This window comes from Glycine soja, chromosome 3, assembly GCF_004193775.1.
Source record: "Glycine soja cultivar W05 chromosome 3, ASM419377v2, whole genome shotgun sequence".
Taxonomy (NCBI): Eukaryota; Viridiplantae; Streptophyta; class Magnoliopsida; order Fabales; family Fabaceae; genus Glycine; species Glycine soja.
In genome coordinates this window covers 35,085,666-35,106,066 of record NC_041004.1, presented here as the reverse complement: position 1 = coordinate 35,106,066, position 20,401 = coordinate 35,085,666, and the positions used below count along the sequence as shown (strand labels likewise).

Genomic DNA, 20,401 nt, shown 5'->3' with positions numbered 1-20,401 from the left:
GGCAATGCATTCCAAAACAAACACATGCTGTAGACTTCGTTAACTTAGTTCACAATCGAATGACCGAGTACAAAACATCTAATGGTACTTAAAGGCCAAACGGAAAAATTAGTTTAAGGTTGGTTCCTAACCACCCTTTTCCCATTGGCATCCCACTATTATCTTTCTAGGTTTAAGGGTATAACGTATGCGTCTCTAATTTATTTGATGGTGGAGGTGGGCAAAGTACTCGAACAAAAAAGGATTTCTGTACAGAAAAATTGTTTTTATAAAACCCCTAGTAAGTACAAATTAAGGGGAGACCTTCTCCACCGTCCAACAATATATGCATACCCCATCATAAAATTAAGAACATTTTGTACTAAAAGATGTAAGAGCTTTATGGAAACTAATCCTAAGACTAGAACCCAGTAAAAGCTGAAGGGGTGGAGATGTCCTTTTCTTTTCTACTTATTACTAGTCAGCAGAGTATCAAATGTTCTGGCTCTCCAAGGTCAAGTTTGTTTTGAGCGATAATGCACCTCACCGTTGTTCAATCTTTATCTCAGAAAGTTCAAACCAATGTATCACCTCTAAGGATATTAAATTTGCAGAGCGGGCAAGTTGCTTTTGTCTGAAGCCAACGGCCGATGCATTCGCAATGAAAATGGTGCGTACAGGGAAGGCGATACAGTTCTGCTCCTTCAACATACGGACAAAGGCAGATACAGCATTCCTACAACATAATCCGAAGCAGTTCAGTTATCTTTCAGCAGTTGCACGATGCATTTCAACTGTATGCAAAGCAACAAAGAATCAGGGCAAGTAGGTTTCATGTTGTAACAAGTTTACGCCAATTTTCACTTCAATTTTCATTATGCATTTCAGGTTGCAACCAAGTTCACTTTCGAAAGAATCCATTACCAAGAATCCTTGAACATCAGTTACATAATTCACAGAGCCTTTGTTTACAATTTGGAAGCTTTCTAGTGCATAGAGAATGGTTCAGACATGAGTTACATCACTAATGCCTATCCTCTACCAGAAGAATATTGCAATTGCTAATTGAATGGCTCTGAATCAGACAGCAGAGAAAAGTGAGGAAAGTCTTATTAATTTGAAAAAAGTGTCATTGCTATCGGTTTATAAATATAAAGTAATACTAAGAAATGCATATTGATATTTTAACATGAAGCCTTGTGAGAGATGATGAAGCTCAGAAACTTAAAGCAAAATTCCAGTTTCCGTTAAAAAAAAACTTGTGCATGAATACATTAGATGCACTGGACAAAGAAAAAATGCAATGCAATTGAGTAACTACTAATTAAAGAAGGATAGATCAGACCAAATACAAGAAAATAACAAGACATTTAAATTTAACATGGAAAGACATCAGTTACAAGGTACAAACAACAAAATGATATTAGCACCAAATAATTACTACATGGGAGATATGAGAACACAGTCAGCACTCACAGAATCATCTGGATGGAGAGAAAGCGCACTCATATGGCTTCCATTGCATGAATCTACTCTTCCTTTAATAAGTTGCTTCTTGTTGTCATCAACCATCACCAATGAATTTGACTGACTAAACCTATACATAGGAAGTGACAAGATATCTTCTTCTGATGCACCTTCTCTGATTCTCATAGCATAAGCTAGTGCTATTATTGGGATGATGCAGAAGAGGGCAAAGAAAACTATACATGCCATCCCAATGCAAAAGATAATAAAAAATACGTCAAAGGCTAGAAAGACCACTGTTAACCTGCACAAATGTGATAATACATTATTGAGCATTCCATACACCCAATACATAATTTGAAAACATAACACTAAAGAACTACATTAGAAGATGAAGTAAGCAAACAGGTAGTGAATTAGTTATATATCTACTAATAAACTATATTACTTATTCTGGCTGGAGCTGACGATTTTTGACTAAGTCTGAAGCAACAGGCTCAATGAGATGCCTAATCCCAATAAAACAGAGTCAAGCATACAGGTTGGACAGTTACAGATCTAGTTTGAAATAGTAATAGTAACTACAACTCCTCAAGAGCCCACTTTTTGATCAAAATTTATCTCAAAAAAGAAATTGGGAGCCTTTACCGAAAAGACTCCTATATGCAGTTATGCACAGTGCCATGGAAAAGGTAACTCCAAATTTCCAGTGTAAGAATTAAAATGCAAAATTTCAACATAATGAAGCTTGTTACTCCTAAGTCCTAACCATGGCTCATATCATTGAACTACTTATTTAGTTAAACCAATAGGAATATTTTATTTCATCAATTGTTTCAAGATTGGAAAAGCAAGAAAAATGTAAATTATCTGGCTGTCTAGAGAGAATTGAGAAATAATAATGATTTTCCAAAACAATAAAGGATCTTGTTTAACTCCATCTCAATTCCCCCAAAATTCAAAAGAAATTAAAGAGAAAGTTAGAACAAAAGCTTAGATTATACTAACAGAACCTGAAATGCAGAGTATAATTTTTCTAACAAAGGAAGCTTAAATCATACAACAGAAGAGAATCCTGTATAGACTAGAAGCAACAAACAAGAAAGATAGACAAGAACAGAGCACTAAGAAGCTGCAATAAGCAGCCCTTCAAAGGCCACCCAGGTTCCCACAGCCAATGCCAAATTCTATGATATGCCCCCTCTTCTCTGTACCACTCATATATACAATTTGCGTTCTTTTCCCCCATGATTGCCAAATCCACTGCCACATTTATCAAATGCCACCAGTCCTTGCTACTATATTCTTCCCTCTCCTAGTCCTATCCTATCAATTCCTTCCACTCCCTTGCTCCTTTCATTGATTAGATTCATACCTCAATTGCCTGCCCCCTGCCCCTGGTACAATCATTTCCATCCTCTGATACATGTGCTGGGCATTATCATTGTTAGGCATGTTCTACAGACAGTCACTCCCTTTCCTTCTTTTATACATGAGAGTCAAAGGCCCATTAAATTACAAAGTTATCCCATTTGATTTGAAGTAACACATCAAGACAAATTAATCAAGGGCAGACATATGACAATTAAGTTTTCTCTTCATTTCACTCCACTCATTTATATAATTATATGGCATCCAATTGAAGACTGAAAATTCTACAATAATCTCCTTTTCCAAAAAATTTAAGTATAATCTTCATTTCTATCTAATCTTGCTAAGGAGTCAAGTAAGGAGGAACTTTTGAGAAGTAAAATTCTTGTTTACTTTTCAAACTATTGTTTAACATAAAGAAAAGAAAAAACAAAAAAAAGGTTACCAATTGTACAAATCTTGAGTAGTTCTATTATGCTTTCTTGGCACACATAATTACTTTTGTTATCTACCCCCCTCCCCCACCCCAAAAAACAAGAAATGCTATAGCAAAACAAAATCCAAATTAAGGTTCTTACTCACCAGTAGAGACGTGGAGAATCTTCCAAAAGTGCTTGGTCACCCACAACAATCCAATAAAATCCAAAGATCCACCAAACAGATGATGCCAGAGTGTTCATAGGCTCTAGCTTCTTCACAATACTAAAAAAAAAAGAAAGTGAAATGAGAGTAAGTTCAATTATCTTCCAATGCAAAGGAATAGAAAGGAAAACACACATGACTACAGAAGACCTTTATTACTCTAAAGACAGTGTGAAGGAGGTAAGAATCTTATAAAATAGCACATTTAGTTCATCACTACGAGGCGAACAAGTCTCAATATCTGATTCAGAAACAGCCCCAAGTAAAACAAAAGCACTTCCCTTTCCACCAATTCCCCAAAATTAAGCAACCATAATGGAAAAGCAAGTAAGCTTCACGAATCATGGCCAATCAGCTCCTCCCAATACACAATAATAATCCATGACCAATTTTAAAAAAGCAATAGCTATTCTAATAACTATAATTATAATTATAACCGTGACTAACACCTTATTAGTATAATAATTATAATTATACCCTCCCAACCTTAGACACACAATTCAGCATACACACTCCCTAACTTAAATTTCACTCATTACTAGCAATGAATTATCACCGCACCACCAATTCAACACCATCATCACAGAGCTCCTCATCATAGTTCACAGTTTTCAAACACGCGATTTCAATTTTTTATATAAAAAAACACATTAAAATTAAAGGACGAAATACACTAAAATTTCTGCGAGATTCATGAAAGAAAGCAAATTAAAATAATCAATTATTGACAGAAATTGCAAAAGAAAGTAGTGCTAGTGAAGTAGAGTATTAGATACCTCTGTAAACAAAAAAAAAAAAAAAACTAAACGACGAAATACACTAAAATTTCCGGGGGAGTGATGAAAGAAAACAAAATTAAAATCAAAATAATCAATTATTGACACAGAAATTGCAAAAAAAAAAAAAGTAGTGCTAGTGAAGTAGAGTTTACTTAGTTACCTATAGGCAGTGTGAGAGAAGGAGTCGCGAATTCCGGTTCGGAACTCAAAGTAGACGAAGGCCATGTGAAGGACGCACTCGAAGGCGTAGCCGCAGAGCCAGAGCCTCAGCGGCGTCGACGGCCGCTCGCGGAGCGTGGAGAGGAGGACGCCGGCGGCGACGACGACGAAGGCGAGGTTCCAGACCATGTCGAGCACGAGCACCGCCCGCGAGTACGCGCACTCGCCGGAGTCGCCGTCACCATCTCCGTCGTCGTCGGATCGGCGGTCGGCGCAGTCGGAGAGGAAGAGGCGGCGGCGGGAGGCGGCGACGAGGCGCGCGAAGGGGAGGGGGCGCACCGTGGGGAAGCGGAGCACGGGATTAGTAGTTCCGCTGCTGACGTGGCGCTGCTGTTGGTCCATGTTAGAGAAGAGGGGGAGAGTTTAGGTTTGTGTTATTAAAAAAGGGGTTAGAAAATGAATGGAATAGGAGGTGTAATAAGTGGTGGTGATTCTGGGAAAGGTGTGGGTTTGGGAGTGAAACGACGTCACATCGAGATGAGGACGTGAACGGGGTTTGTTTGGTTTAGTTTAAGTGGAGCGTGGCTAGTTACTAGTTAGTGATAATCATTGGCTCAGATGAATTCAATTCAATCCAATCAGTGTTAAGTGAAAGGGAAAGGGAAAGTGAAAGTGCGAGTGTTAGTGCTGGTGCATTAGCCACTCTTGTTGACTCTTGCTTTAACTACTACTACTACTACTCCTCTGTTCACAGTTCCCACTCTTTTCTATCATCACGATCATCATTCAATTTTAATCAATGCTTTTCGATTTCTATTAAATTTTTAAAGGATAAATAATCTTTGAATCTTGTTAAGCAGAGTGTTGTTAAAGTATTAATTAACAAATTAAAAGAAGACTTATTAAAAAAAAAACTAAAAGAAAGATGTATCTATAGTAAAAGATTTGTAAAAAGTAAAAAAATAAATATAAACAACATAATTTTATACATTTTAATGAAAATATTTATTTTTTAGTGTCTTAATCAAAACCGATTAACATTTCTCACGATGTTTTAGTCTTCTAACTCTTACTAACTTTTGTTTTCAATCCTTGGATTAAGTTTGTGATTGTCTTGAAAAAAAAATAATTATTCATAATTTTATTAACTTTCACTAAACAAAGTTTTATTTCATTAAATTTTAAATTATATTAACTAAGTTCTAATTTTGATAAGTTGGATCTTTATGGTATCACCCTTTATTAGATTATTATCAAACCACATGTAGATGTTTAGTCACGCAAATTTCACCTCAAGATATTTAATTTTGAGGGTGATGAGTGTGTTAAAAATTCTACATCAATTAGTGATTTGATTTAAATAAATTATATAAGTGAAGTGTAAATTTTACCTTACAAGTTGATGTTGTAGAGTTGAATTAAATTTATAACCTAAATTAAGATAGCATTAGAGTCTATTTTAAATCTATTAACATGCCACATCAAAAGTTGTTGACATGAGAAGGTGTATTAAAAAAAAACTTAAGTTTCACATTCTAAAACTTACACATCAATATCTAGGTCATACTTCTTACTTTTTAAACTTCATCCTCTCCTAGTTTAACCTATTTCTTTTCATTTTTATTTTATAATTCACAATCACAATTCTTTATAGGTTAAATTAGTTTTTTTGTTTTCTAATTTATTATTTACATTCAATTTGATCCTCTAATTTTAAAATTATTTTTTTGAGAAATATGTATTTTGTAACGGTTTAAAACCATTAAGTGACGGTTTTAAACGGCCACAAAGTATAATTTTTTACAATTTAATCTGAATCATCAAATTAAATCAATTTAAAAAATTAGATAATCAAATTAAACCTAAAAAATAAAAAAAATCAAATTAAATCTAAAAAATAAATTAAAGGACTAAAAAACTAATTTCATATTTTTTTTTATCAAAGTACCATAAGTGTGTGTTTTGGTTTTGATTAGATTTTAGATTTTTAAAATTCTCTTACTAATGTTTTGATTATGGACCTATTGTTACAATTTTTTTAAAAAGTGATTTTTATGTAAAATGATCTAGTGATGATTTTTTAAAGATTTAAAGAATAATGCATAAGCGAATTTATATTTGTAAAATTACTGTGAAAATCAATTGGTTTTTATAATTTATGAAAAAATAATCTTATTATAGTAAGATTTTAGATACTTTTTTTCACCTTTTGATTATTTTTTAAAAAATACTTTATTGAAAATTTTATCACCAACTTTAATTATATCACAAATTTTACTGCTTAAGTTCTTTTTCGTAAATTTTATTACTCAATTTTCATTATTTTATAAATTTTATCATCCAAGTTTTCAATTTTTATATATTTTATCATCATGTTAGTAATAAAACAACATCTATTTACAAAAATATAATAACTTTCATTTGGTGGCACATTAGTGATGATAAAATGTGTAAAAATTAAAATCTATGTGGTAAAGTTCGCCAAAAAGAAACTTAAGTGGTAAAATTTATAAAAATAATAAAAGTTGGATGATAAAATTTATAATTAAGATTTGAAAAATTGGAACGAACACTTGAAACGGAAAAAAAAATTAAAGAGTATTTTTTTTCTTCTAAAATGTAACAAACATGCCTACAATTCAACATTAAATAAGTTAGATTAAACTCAGACTGTGATCTACATTATTAACAATAAAAATAAAAAGATTACGTACGGGGCCTAAGGTTACAAAAATGGCCACCCGTATAACAACTCTCAACTTGACATATATAACCCTAGCAAAAGCTTGGCAATAGATGTCGCTTTAAGAGCATGTTATAATTGGTTGTGTAAACTAAAATTAAGATCTATAGCTGCGTCATCCCTCATTCTTGTTTTATGATCTTCTAATCATTCATTTTTTAATAAATCAAATACCGTCAATGAAACTGGAGGAAGTATGTCATTTATCTCGTTGTTAGCACTCTGAAGTGGACTTCGCTTTGGTACTATCTGTGTACAAAACAAACATATAAACATTAGATGTTAGCTTAGTTAATTATTATATGTATTGTTAGTTTATAATAAAAGAAAGAGAATAAAAGAAGTTATATGAACATTTGTTGGGTTTGCGAGGCTATTCTCATCTAATGCATTCTTAGATGTGAGCACTGTCTTTGTTGCCTTAGTTGCATTTGAGCTCTCAAATCCGTTTAGAGAAATCTTGAAATTTATTTGGTTGCTCCCCACGTTTGCAACCTAGACAAGTCAAATTGCTTTAAGGTCATGACATTTCTAGTAAAAGCAATTGCAACAAATTAATAACAAATCTATTAAGACCAAAATATAGAAAGGTATAGTAATTTAATTGCCCCTATAATTCCTTTTTTTTTTATTTTTCTTTGATTGGTATTTTTTTTTCTTCTAATCATAGTTGTCTGACTAGCTCTCAAATAAGTAGTGATTAAATAAACCCTTTTGTAAGTCAGATTCTAAGAATCTAATCCCATCCCATTGTAGGTAAAGTTTGTCTAAGATCATTTTCTGCTTCCACAGCAACCAATCATAGTTGGGCATCTAGCACCTTAAGAAAACAAATATAAATAACTAAAGCAAAGAGTATGAATCACCTTTATTTTTAAGTAAGTTTTTTTATCTTGGAGATTTTTCCAAAGAATTGCAGATGCAGCAACTGAATCAGGGTCAGGCGTTTGAAGTTGTGATTTTAAAAATGTTGCTCCATTTGACTCTCTAAACATAAACTGCACCCAATAGCTGGGAGTTCCATAAACCTGATTGGAATTAAAAACAATTGCAGCTGGGCTCCACCTATAAAGAAAAAAAAAATGATACATCTCAATGTGGCCATCATAAGCAATTGTTTTACTTAATTTTTAAATCCTCTTATCTTTGGCATTTGAATTGGACATTTGAGTGTCTTTTTATAAACGTACCATTCGTGTATTTCCCAGCTTCATAATATTATTTTTAATAATTTCACAAAAAGAGCATACCACTTATGTCTTATCTATAGGTTTATGAATAAAGAGGGATAGATGATAGAAATTTTATGGTAAAAGCACATACATCCTGTCATTTGCATTTACAAAAAGTGGCGCATAGCTAGCCATTATCACATGATCACTGCATCAGAAATGGAAATGGTGAGCACAAAACTAGTGTGATTATATTCGAAAGAACAAAGTAATTGAATCTCATTAATTTAAGCTATTCCTTGTGCTATTTTTACGAACATAAAAAACAAGCATAAGCCTCATTTGCTAGTAGCAAGGTATCCGCATTGTTAAAAATTACTAGACAAATCCTCGGTGCCTAGAGATCATTAAAATGAGTTTTATTTCTCTCTCAACAAAGACTTTTTCATACATATGATCAGAGAATTAAATTCATATCTACATGCTTATGAAAGTCAACCATCTAAGATCTTATTGGTCAAATATAAGTCTCATAAAAGAAATTATTAACATATTTTGATTTTTTTATAATAATAATTATTTAAGCACATCCTTCATTCATCTCAATTTTGGATGATTCATCTTCAAACACAACAGCAATAATTACAAGAGTATCAATTACTATAAATTAAGCTACAATTAACCTGTTTCTTTCTAATCCAATAAGGAATCCAGCTTCGGACACAGCTCCCAAAAGGGTTCCATGCTTAGCTTGTATGTCTCCAATTAGAGCATATTCACTCACAAAAGCCTGTATGGTATTCAAATCATTCAATTCAATAATTCAAGTATCAAATGCATACATAATATAAACAAACACCGATAAAGAAAGAAGAAAGTTCAGTGTGGATCACAAAACCTTTGGACCGTTTCGTGGTGTCTTATCAAACACATGAGCGTTATTAAACATTTTTATAGCTTCATGAGGATAAGTCTGGATAGAAAGTTAGAGTATATGAGAAAGGATAAAACAAAGAGAAAAACCAAAAATATACACATTATTTTTCAAAGTAAATGAAACTATGAAATAAGGAATGTTAATTGTAAGAGATAGGATATTACGTGATAATCATACATATCAGCTGGGTGATCTAACGGTTTAGACGAAGCATCACAATTTGAAATCATTTGAATATCCGGATAAGCATGTCGTATTGCCTCGTAGAAAGCTAGGTAGTTTCCTAAATGTTTTAAAAAAGATTAGACAAACCCTTTAACATTTATTTCTCAGTAACGAAAATTTTGAAATAAAATAAAGAGAATAAACTAAAAGAATTATTATTAATATGAAACTAAAAGTCACATGGTGGTGTTAGTGTGGTCATACACTATGAGTGTGTTGGGATACACATCCAAACCACATTCATTAGAGAATTCTCGTGTTTCGATGCAAAAATCCTAAAGCAACTTGGGGTTGCTTCCAGTGACGTGAAATATTATGTTGTGGGAGTAATACTCATATACAAAATTTTGTGTGAGCAATACTTATATTATAAATTAAATTTTTATATTGAATTCCATATTAAAAGAATAAATTATAATTACACTTGTATATTACATTAAGAGGATTTTAAAAACTTGTGGGAGTAATTGCTCCCATTATGTCTCAAGATAATATGTCCTTTAAACATATGATATGTATTTGTTAAAACTCTTAAATAGATTTTATTATTTGAGAGGCTAATATCTCACTCTTAATTAGTAAATACTTTGTGTTCACTCAAAAAAGTCACTCAATGTAAATACTTAAAAAAGGAAAAAGAAAAAGGAGAGCATGCCTTGGTAGTTTGTCTTCCCACAATCTTCATTTCCAATAGCAACATATTTTAGGTCAAAAGGCTTTGGGTGCCCCATAGATGCTCTAAGGGAACCCCATTTTGAAGTAGCCTCACCTCTGGCAAACTCAATACCATCAAGGGCTTCCTACAATTAGGTAAATTAACAGACATGACATTGTGAGGAAAATATTTATTCCATTGTTTCATAAAAGAAGAAGCGACAACAATATGGCATTAGGGAAGAAACAAGAGTAAGAAAATATACTTTCACAAAAGGTGTGATGACGCTTGTATCTACTTGATCAGTATGGCTGATGCCTGTATTATTGAATTAAACATACACAAAAGGACAAATTCAGCAATGGTCCTTACACCGTATTAAAAAGAAAAAAAGCATAGCATATAGGATCAAATCTGAAAATACCGTTGTTAAATACCCACAATGGCCTTGCACCAATGTCCTCTGCTAGCTACACACACAAAAAATGGCTTATTATGATTGAATTTCACAATAACAACAAAATGTGATTGTTATCATAATAAATGGACTTACTTGAAGACCCTCAAAATAACCAAATCCTTCATCTGTCCAATAACTCCAAACATCACCAAAGTGACCAGGTCTCTCTTCCCAGGGTCCAACACTATCTTTCCACCGAAATGCATTTCTTAATGTTTGTCCTTCAACAAAACAGCCACCTCTTGAAAGATAAAAAATTGCATTAAATTTGGAAGTTATTTGAACGCTTGATGACATAAAGACAAATTCGAGGAAGAAATTGGAAAAAAGATGGATCATGTAAAACAAAATGATATGATGTCTTTTAAAAATCCTTACAAATAACATGATCTCGGTATCCCAACCAAGAAATAAAAAGATAGGACAATGCTACATATCCAGAATGAAATCTACCCTAAATTTATCAACACTTACAAAAATAATGACAACTCTTTTTCACATAGATTTGGCGAAAAATATTTTAATGATCTATGATTTTTTGACATAAAATATCTTTACTTCAGTTAATGCATACCTGGAAATCTGAAAAAGGTTGGTTTCAACTCTAATAACATGTTAACTAAGTCACCTCGAAAACCATGTCCCTGTGATAAGACAAGTTTGGAGATTTACTAATAAAAAAATGAATATAATGAAATTGAGCATTGCCAACAATGAGAGTTTGACATTTATGATTTATTTTAATAAACTTCCCCACAAGTAATTGGAGGAAAAAAAATAAGAAAATAAATAAAGTGAACTTTTCTATAAGAAAATTAATTTATAGAAAATTAAAAAATTATCTTTTAGAGAAGTTAATATGAAAAAATTCTATAAATTAACTTATGCAAAAGTTAATTTTAGCTAAAAAAAGAAATTTATTTTATTTTTTCTCTTATTTTCTTTTCTTAGAAGTGTTTATGGAAAAAATTATCAGTCCAAAAGCTAGAAAAGTTTCATCATATAACAATAAATCTATGAAGGAACACACCTTATATGTGTCCAAAGGCATAGCAGACACTTGGTCCAGCAATATCACCCCTTTTTTGGTTGTTGTTAAATACAAAGATGAATTGGAACTTGATGTATCAGCTACCAATGTAGTCTCTATCCTTTTCCATTTTGAAACTTCTGATTCAGAAGCACTAAAGATCAATGCATTAATATAATGTCCATACACATAAGATACTTTTTATACGCCTTTTGAGCATAGTCTCTCAAGAATGTTGAAACAAAGTGCTCACTCGATATTGCTTGAAGCCAATATCCCTCCACCTTCAGTTTTTCTGAATGATACCGTCATATAAAGTGGTCCTTCTGATCTAACAAAGAAGACAATTTTGTATTTATTCCCTTGCACAATGTTCTGAAACAAAATTTCATGTTAGAAGATGCAAATCTTTTTCAATTCTGGCAAAAAAGAAAAAACAACTTCATAAAAAATGTTTTTTTCTTGAAAATAAATGACATAGAGTTAATTTTAAGTAATTCATTACTCCCTTGTCTCAAAATAAGTATTATCTTATTTATCTTGTTTTACACAAACCAATAAAAGATAATAAATAAATAAAAGAGGATAATAGTTTTATACAAAATTAACCTAATCAAATAGATGAAAGAGAGTACTATTGATCTTAGATTGAAAGATTAAAGTAATATTTATTGTGGGCATGGGTGGAAAAGAACAATAAATATAATATTAAAAAAATTAAATACAACACTTATTTTGGGATAAATTTTTTTTCCTTAAATTGAGACTTATTTTGAAATCAAGAATATATCATACAAAGAAGGGAAAGGAACATAGAAATAAGAGTTCATATGAGACACATTATTTATTATTCTCACCATGCCCCAAAAACCCGGGTTAGAGACACCAACACCATCAGAAGGGCAATTGTCACACAGCACATCCATTCTTAATGCTACCTTGTTGCGTTCGAAGCAAGAACTAAGCTCAGTTTGTAGTAAAATAGCTGATTCTTGTCCTACTATAGTCCAAGGTGCAATATTTGATGGAACTTGTGTGCCCCCAGCTTCAAAACCTGAATCACAAATTAATATATGAATGGAAAACATTCTATCACCACAGCAATGTAATGAAAACACTGTGTACTTAAAACATCATCTCCTATATAAAGTATAATGTGTAATAGTAATTTAGTGAAATCCTTAGTTATGTAAAGTTTAGGTGAGTTAAATTCTGAGAACTTATCAGGAGTCTCTTGACTTAATAAGACAGACAGAAATACTACTTGTATTTCAATAGTGTAAATCAAACTCATATTTTTGTGATGATGAGTTTATTTCTTATCAATTGGATTAATTTTTATTGATAGCAATATAGTGCAATTACTTGAATTTATAGTTTTTCTTTTAGACTTTTGCAAAGGCTCAAAAGAGGTGCTATCTAATTAAGTGTTACATGTTTTGGTGGTTTAGAAGAAGAATATAGAAATGGCGTCTAAGAATATTAGTACATAAATTCAAAAGAATTATGTGAAACATATTTTTGTGTTTGCATTTTTTATCATTTAAAAGTTTTAGAGAAATTGTAATGGAAATTAATGACCTCTGTTGTTAACAAGCTCTGCCCACAATCCACCAGCACCGGCATGGTTGATCTCCTGCACAAGTTTAAAACTTTGATCACTTTTGAAACATTTTAACAATAATAAAAAAAGATATCATCTAGTTAAAAATAACCATGCATTGTGAAAGGAAACTCAAAATGTTCTAAGAATTTTCAATAACCCTTAACATTGTGATATTAAAAAAATTTGTTACATTTAATCCTTAGCTAGACCTAGCACCATAATCCTTTCCCACCTCAAAGAATATTCCGAAAAGTGTGTCAGGAATTTGCCTTCCAGATTTAGAAGCATCTACAACCAGAGTTGTTGAAGTCTGGTTTGCATAGGCACAGCACTGTAAAACAAGACAAGCCACTATAACGAGGTAGAGCCCAAGAAAACTACAAGACTTTGAGAAAATCATTGCTTCTTTATTTTCACACGTTCAGTGTGATATAACACAAGTATATATATAAGCCAACACTTATATAGTTTTGATTTTTTTTTGGCTTGTATTTATTAAACTAATTAAACTAGGAGTAGGAACATTCCCAATAGATTTACTCTGGTCAACATACACTGGAGATCCGAATCTCAAGAATATTTGAGTGAAACCGAGTTATCGTAGCTCACACAAGTTGCGGAAGATGTTTACTTCTACGGATTGTCGGATTGTTATAAGCACATTGACTAAAACATTAGGCTTTATATTAGTGTTAGTTTTTTTTTTTTTTGATAGTGACGATTCTAGACAGCATTAAATTGTTCATATAGAGCTACAATACAATCATAATTTTCTTTTAAACATTGGACTTGATACTATTGTGTATTTTTTTTTCTTAGTAGTGACAAATATTGACAGAATCAATTTATTCAGGGAACTGCTATTGGCGCTATCTGTTTTTGCTAATGACACTATCCTGTGGGTGTTTTTTTACCCATATTTCAAAACTGCCCTCTAAAAAATTGTAACTGGGGTGAAATTGGAAACTTTCATTATGCAATTGGAGCACAAAAAAAAAAAAATACACACAGTGGAAGGACCTTTTGGTTGTGCCGAACGGAAGTAATTAATATGTTAATTTATATTATTATGAAAAAGGCTTTTATTGGCAGTTAAAAAGAAACATTACAACACCTCTACGTAGTACGTACATTAGCAATCGTAACTGCCAATTATGTTACCGCTAATAATAAAGGCTGGAATATGGAAACATACGTTAATTAGCAATATTCCATATTGAAACCGTTGTGAAACATTAGGAATTGTAACTTCTAATTATGTTAGCATTAATAAAGGTTGGAAACATATTTATTCCATATTCAAACCATTATCAAAATGTAGTGCTCAGAAAGCATCATGATGCGGGGAGAAACAAAATTTAATAAATTAATTGAGTCTCGGGGCCAACTTAATTTAAAGTCATGAAAAATCTTCATTTTGATGAAAATTGTCTTAAATAAAGAGAGAGTAGATCAGAGTCTATATATATATATATATATATATATATATATATATATATATATATATATATATATATATATATAAGATTTGGCAGTCAAATTATGGGAAGGGTTGAAACTGAATTCTACTATATGAAGGTTTCCTTTAATTAATTGTATAAATTACTGTTAAATCTTAAATTAAAATTCTAGACACTCAAGTACATGCAGACAACAAATCATAACATAATAATTAAAAAAATCATAACATATCTACCAAATAAATATAAAGATCATGTGCTCTGGAATCATATTAAACTTGTGCAAGGATGTATCATTAGTTCAGCGGTGGGAGGTTTGAAGTAATATACACCAGGTTCTAGTTAGAACGATCATTGTAAGAAAAAAAGAAAAAAAACTCGGACAAGGAATGACATTTTATTTATAAATTGGTACGCTTCTTCCATTGTAATTCCAAAACATCAAGTGAAAGAGACAAAGAAGATATAACTTGGAGCATGCTACAAGCATCTGACAACAAGGCAAGATTAAGGAAAGGAGGGCACTTATCCATCAAAGAAAAACATCTTTTATCAAGAACATTCACACAAATGTTACCCACTCTCACAATAAGTGTGTTGGACATAAATTCCAACCCCTGTTGTTAATATATTAATATAATTCTTAGTATATCAGGTAAATCAAGTCAAAATTATTTTATTGAATGACAAAACATTTCGAAATATTTATAAACTAACACTACTAGAAATATGACTTTTTACGACAGTCATTCTATGACGGTTCTTTTAGAATCGCCAACGAATCGGTGATATTTTTATAATTATCTTAATAAAAAAGGCTTGTACGACATACATTCTAAGACGGTTATTGAAAACCGCCTTAGAATGTGTGTTGGTGATAAAAATTACGACGGGTTTTATTAAAACACCGTCGTTATCTTAATTGATATCCAGACTCTTGGTCTTCAACCTGCTTGTTTTAAACCCTTGACTCACTCACTCACTCATGTCTATCACTTCCCTCACCATGGCCGAGTCCTGCCTCCTCTCTTCTCCCTCCTCACATTCCATGACAACTCCCTCGTCTACCAGTCCAATGCTGACCCTGACCTCCTCGCCGCCTTTGAGACCGGCGACGCCGAGCTACTCTACGAGATCCGCCTCCTTAGCGCCTCGCAGCGCGTTGCCGCTGCACGCTTCCTCGTCGAGAATCGGTGCGACGGGAAGGTCGCGTAGGAGCTCACACGTGCAATGAAGGATTTCCCTAATAAGGGGAGGGAGAGTTTCAACTACACTCTCCCCGAAGATTGTCTTTCTTTTATGTATTACTGGTAGAGTAGGGAGCATAGGAACTCGTCGGAACAAAGGACTTCGATGTTGGGCATGGCGGAGACAAAGGCGACGACAAATGTGATTTTGGAGGAGTTGGAGGGGAAGGGTGAGGAGGGAGATACGGTGGGTGAAGGGGAGGCTGCGACGCGTGTTCCGGTGGTGAGGCTGAGGATTGGGGAGGTGGCGAAGGTGAGTTCAATGGTGTTGTTGTCGGTCTTCGCGACGGAGGAGAAGGAGATTTTGGAGGCATGCATAATAAGGTTCTATTAATTTGGGATTACATGCAATTTTCTCTTGTTTTCCATACTTAATAGAAAAGGATTTAATTGTTTTTGTAATGCTTATATTTGCTAATTTGATGAATTATGCTTAGTCTCTTACCTCCTTTAGGTTTTATGAAATTCCTAGGCTCCCTAGTAATTCTGGAAATTACTGTTAATGCCCCTAATTTTAATTTTCAGCAGACAAATATCCCTTTGGATTAGACCCCCTCCATACAGCCTTTTGTACGGCTCTATATTGGTGATAAATACACATAGTAGACAATACAGAGACAAAGAAGCTCCAGAATTACCTGAAAGTGGTTTCCAATTTTTGGTATGTGTCAAAGTATTTATAAGCTAATTGTATTTAATGTATAATGCATTCTCCTAAATATAAAGATTGTTCCTTGTAAACTACAGCTGATGGATACAAATGCACAACTTTGGTACATCATCAAAGAATATATCTCTAATTTTGAGGTAGCTCTAACTTTTTTTTTAATAATATTTTTTCCATTTGTTTTCTTGTGCTCTTCATCATCCAATTTGATGCAGGATAGAGGTGTTGATGCAGCTGACCTTATCTCATTCATGCTAGAATCAGTTTTCATGACATAGGGTGGCTTATTCTTGTCCTCCCATTTCCTTCTTTCCTTCTAATAAAATTTACTCTTTAAAAAAAGGTAAACTTTGAAAACTGATTTAGATGTTCCTTTAAAATGTATCTGCTTATGCACATGTGTTTGTATTTGTATATGGTTTAGATAACCTTTTGGGTTATACTCCATAGTTTGCAACTTGTGTCAAAGAAAGCCTCTAGTCTTTCCTCATTTTTTTCCTACCATTTGTGTTACATGATTTTTTTTATATTCTTTATTTGTGACCTATAAATTGTAAATTGATTACATGAAATGAAAAATAATTTTTTATTAATAAAGAATTATTTGTTGGGGTGGTGATTTTTGCTTACAAAGAGGAGGATAATGAGTTTTGTTAAAATTCAGTCAATTTTCCTTTTATATAAATGATGGTTACTTTGCTTTCTGTCATGAGCTTTTTTGTGGCAATTACATAATTTTGATGAAAGGAGATTTACAACTTTCCTATATTGAGGGTTGTGGTTTTAGCTTCATCCTCATGCTAACGTATACCTGCATAACTAATTGTATAACATATTTTCCTCCCCTTCCAATTAAACATCATATCTTGAACTAGAAAGAATATGAATTTGAATAGTCTGCTTTTTTTTTTGTTACTTTTCTCCTCCTTCCATAGGTTTTATCTTCCTGGATTAAATCAATACTCTTAGCACTTAGTGTTAATTAATTATTAAAATGTATAGCTTATGCCAAGCCAGTCTGTTTCAATTTCCACCTAGAATTTATAATTGCTTATATGTGATAATAAGAAATTATTTTTATAAGCCTTTTCACGTTAAGGATTTTATCCTTGCTATCAAGTGTCTATAGAGTAGGCTTGTTCTATTTCTTAATCTTTGTTTAAAACAGTCCTCTTTAAAATCCAATTGGTGATTAAAACTTAATTGACCCATTTTTGGTAAAAACAACTTTCATGTTTCTATCATTTGTAAATGCTCAAAATCATTGTCCTCTCTTATTTGGTTAGCAAGTTCGTAAATCCAGACTTAAGAGCAGCTGGAATGAGTTCTATAGCATGTCAATGAAGGCTAAATTTGTTTACTCAGTTTTTTTGGGTGTTTGTTTTGCAGCCTTTTCAATTCATATAATCCAAATTTGTTGATGTCAACCACATATTACAGAATGGATCTATATACCAACGCCATTTAGAGGAGGTAATAAAATTATGGACATATTTTAAATCTTTTACTCTTTTTTTTTTGGTAAATTTATTGTTTGTGTTAAGGAATCTAGTTTCCTAAGGTTAAAATTAGTCTGCTAGTTCTTGAACTATTTGAGAATTTTTAAATTGGTCTCTATACCTTCAAAAGTTTGTAATAGGGTCCTTGAACTTTTAAATTATTTTTAATTGGATCCCTAGGTTAGGGTTCCATTAATTAAATTGAACAGAATATGTTTGATCCCGACCAAACACTACCTTATAATAACATATAACTGGTTTTGTTTCAAAATAGAAATTCAATCCAATCCAATCCAAATTTTGACTATCCAAATTCATGAAATAAAAGTCATAACTAATTATCAATTTTATAGCATATATACAAATTCAATCAAGGAAATTAAATTTGGTGTACAACATGATAGGAATGATATTCTCAGCAATGCAAATACTTTTGAAAGCATCGTTATGTAGAAATATCCCCAGTATAGTGTTAGACAACTATGGAGCGTTATTCTCAGCAATGCAAATACTTTTGAAAGCATCGATATTTTGGTGTGCTATGGATTACTTTTAATGCTTCCTTTGTTGATATTTTCCACATGGCTATCAAAGTAAATGATTGGGGAAACATTCCATAATTTTTTAGCAGTGTAGAGACATACATTTCTTGATTTCTTTGATGCTGCTATGTGCCACTGTTGCTTGAAATGCAATTTCACCCAAAAAAGAAGATTATTGGCTGCATAATATGAGGGGCAAACTACTGAGAGAGCTACTTCATAGTTGTTGCCTATCAGTTGTATTATTCTATTAGCCATTGTTTTTTGCCATGGTGCAGTTCATTCTGGTAGCCATTGGTATTTGCATGCTGCCGCTGTCATGTTTTGCTTTGTATTTTGATGGTTATGATTATGGTTGTAAACTGTATTACGTTGATGTCCAACATTGGAACATTGTTCTTTTAAGAACTCGAAAATGAATATGTTTGATCATTTTATCTATTTGTACAATAAACATTGTATTTTCACCCTTGTAAAACATATTTACTTGTAGATATCTATTACATGTGATGAATGTGGCAACTCCAACAAAAATATGGAAAAAAGAAACAGTTTTTTGATATTCTTTATGTTACATGACTTTTTTTTTTAATTTCTTCATTTTTCTTCACTTACCTATGGTGGTTTTCTTGTAGATATCTATTACATGTGATGAGTGTGGCAACTCCAACCAAGGACTGCCTAAAGCTTGGGAGAGAGTTGCTAGAACCCCTCATAAAGGCCAGAAGTGAGAGGAGCCTGACCAGGCAGGAGGTAAGTCATATATTGCTCTCTTTCCCATTGCAGTAACTTACCATATCTTGTACTTTGGATTGCTTAATCTTATGTTGTTCCAGCTTCTCATAATTTTAATATTCTATGTCAATGACATTAGTTTAGAGTTCAGACCACCTTAATACTTGTCATACATATCTAGAGTAAAAGTTCTCCAAGTATGAGCAATTGCTTGTATTTTTGTTGTCCAAGTACCTTCAGCATATATTTTCAAGGCAGTTGGCTATAACAACTCTCTTTAGCAAGTTGACAATACAGTTAACAGTGCATACAATTTGCAATTCAATTCTCACACATAATTATAATGAGGGGATTATATTTATCTTTTTTACATCCCCTACATGGGAGATGCAATTGGTCTTTATTTAATTTAAACATTCTACAACTTTCAATTGGCTTAACAAAATGTTATTTTCTCTTGTTTGAGTTAGAGTTTTTCATTATCAACATCTGAACCCATACATCCAATGATAGCATTACTTAAATTCTCTCGTTATTTTTCTCTGAACATTTTAATTCTGGTTCATCATAGATTTTCTGATTCTATTTTCCCATTTTCAGTTCAATTGACCTGACAAACATCACAACAACAATTTATAGCACAGAGCTGTGTAAGAGACTGAGGTTTATTTTGTTAAAATATGCTTTGTTTTTATGTGTTTTAGTGATTATTTTGTATACAGAATTGCAATGATTTGTTTTAAGGCTTAATGAATTGGCCTCAACAAAAGCAAATAAGATTAAAAAAATGAGAATTAAAAAAAAAATCTTTCTAAGGAGGTTCTTCTTAGAACCGATGTAGAAAGCCTTAGAATGTAGTACATTCTAAGACAATCGTTGAAGCGACTACTTTCTAAGGCGGTTCTTTGTTGGACCGATGTAGAAAGCACTATGTTCTAAGACGATCCCCTCTAAGCACACGTCTTAAAGTGTACTACATTCTAAGATGGTCATAGCAGCGACCGTCTTAGAATATATCTACATTCT

The 20,401-nt window shown here is 32.5% G+C and overlaps 2 protein-coding genes across 3 annotated transcripts; both read right to left on the bottom strand.

The window, feature by feature from the left end:
• Positions 1-9: 9 nt before the first annotated feature.
• Positions 10-4,967, bottom strand: LOC114406577 (E3 ubiquitin-protein ligase At4g11680-like). Of its 2 annotated transcripts, none has more exons than XM_028369325.1 (4): positions 4,399-4,955; positions 3,400-3,519; positions 1,456-1,750; positions 10-715 (listed from the first exon to the last, which is right to left on the bottom strand). In XM_028369325.1, the coding sequence occupies exons 1-4, from the start codon at positions 4,797-4,799 to the stop codon at positions 554-556; spliced, it is 978 nt and encodes a 325-aa protein (XP_028225126.1). In that variant the 5' UTR covers positions 4,800-4,955; the 3' UTR covers positions 10-553. The 2 variants fall into 2 exon arrangements, with proteins under 2 accessions (XP_028225126.1, XP_028225127.1); XM_028369326.1 differs by having other exon boundaries at positions 649-773; positions 4,399-4,967.
• A 2,320-nt stretch (positions 4,968-7,287) lies between these two features.
• LOC114405211 (alpha-L-arabinofuranosidase 1-like) lies at positions 7,288-13,625 on the bottom strand. Its single transcript, XM_028367839.1, has 17 exons — positions 13,458-13,625; positions 13,201-13,255; positions 12,477-12,673; positions 11,873-11,994; positions 11,620-11,773; positions 11,164-11,233; positions 10,683-10,828; positions 10,554-10,599; positions 10,395-10,447; positions 10,130-10,274; positions 9,414-9,532; positions 9,211-9,285; positions 8,996-9,102; positions 8,464-8,520; positions 8,007-8,205; positions 7,495-7,635; positions 7,288-7,389 (listed from the first exon to the last, which is right to left on the bottom strand). Exons 1-17 carry the CDS (start codon positions 13,623-13,625, stop codon positions 7,288-7,290), a joined length of 1,956 nt encoding a protein of 651 aa, XP_028223640.1.
• Positions 13,626-20,401: the final 6,776 nt, after the last annotated feature.

Coding starts and splice junctions, on each gene's coding strand:
- LOC114406577 (XM_028369325.1), bottom strand. CDS start 4,799: ATGGACCAACAGCAGCGCCACGTCAGCAGCGGAACTACTAATCCCGTG. Junction 3,520..4,398: donor TTCTCTCACACTGCCTATAG/GTAACTAAGTAA, acceptor TTTTTTTTTTAG/TATTGTGAAGAAGCTAGAGC. Junction 716..1,455: donor CTCTCCATCCAGATGATTCT/GTGAGTGCTGAC, acceptor ATTATGTTGTAG/GAATGCTGTATCTGCCTTTG.
- LOC114405211 (XM_028367839.1), bottom strand. CDS start 13,625: ATGATTTTCTCAAAGTCTTGTAGTTTTCTTGGGCTCTACCTCGTTATA. Junction 8,521..8,995: donor ATTGGATTAGAAAGAAACAG/GTTAATTGTAGC, acceptor TTTCTGATGCAG/TGATCATGTGATAATGGCTA. Junction 7,636..8,006: donor AAACTTACTTAAAAATAAAG/GTGATTCATACT, acceptor TGACTTGTCTAG/GTTGCAAACGTGGGGAGCAA.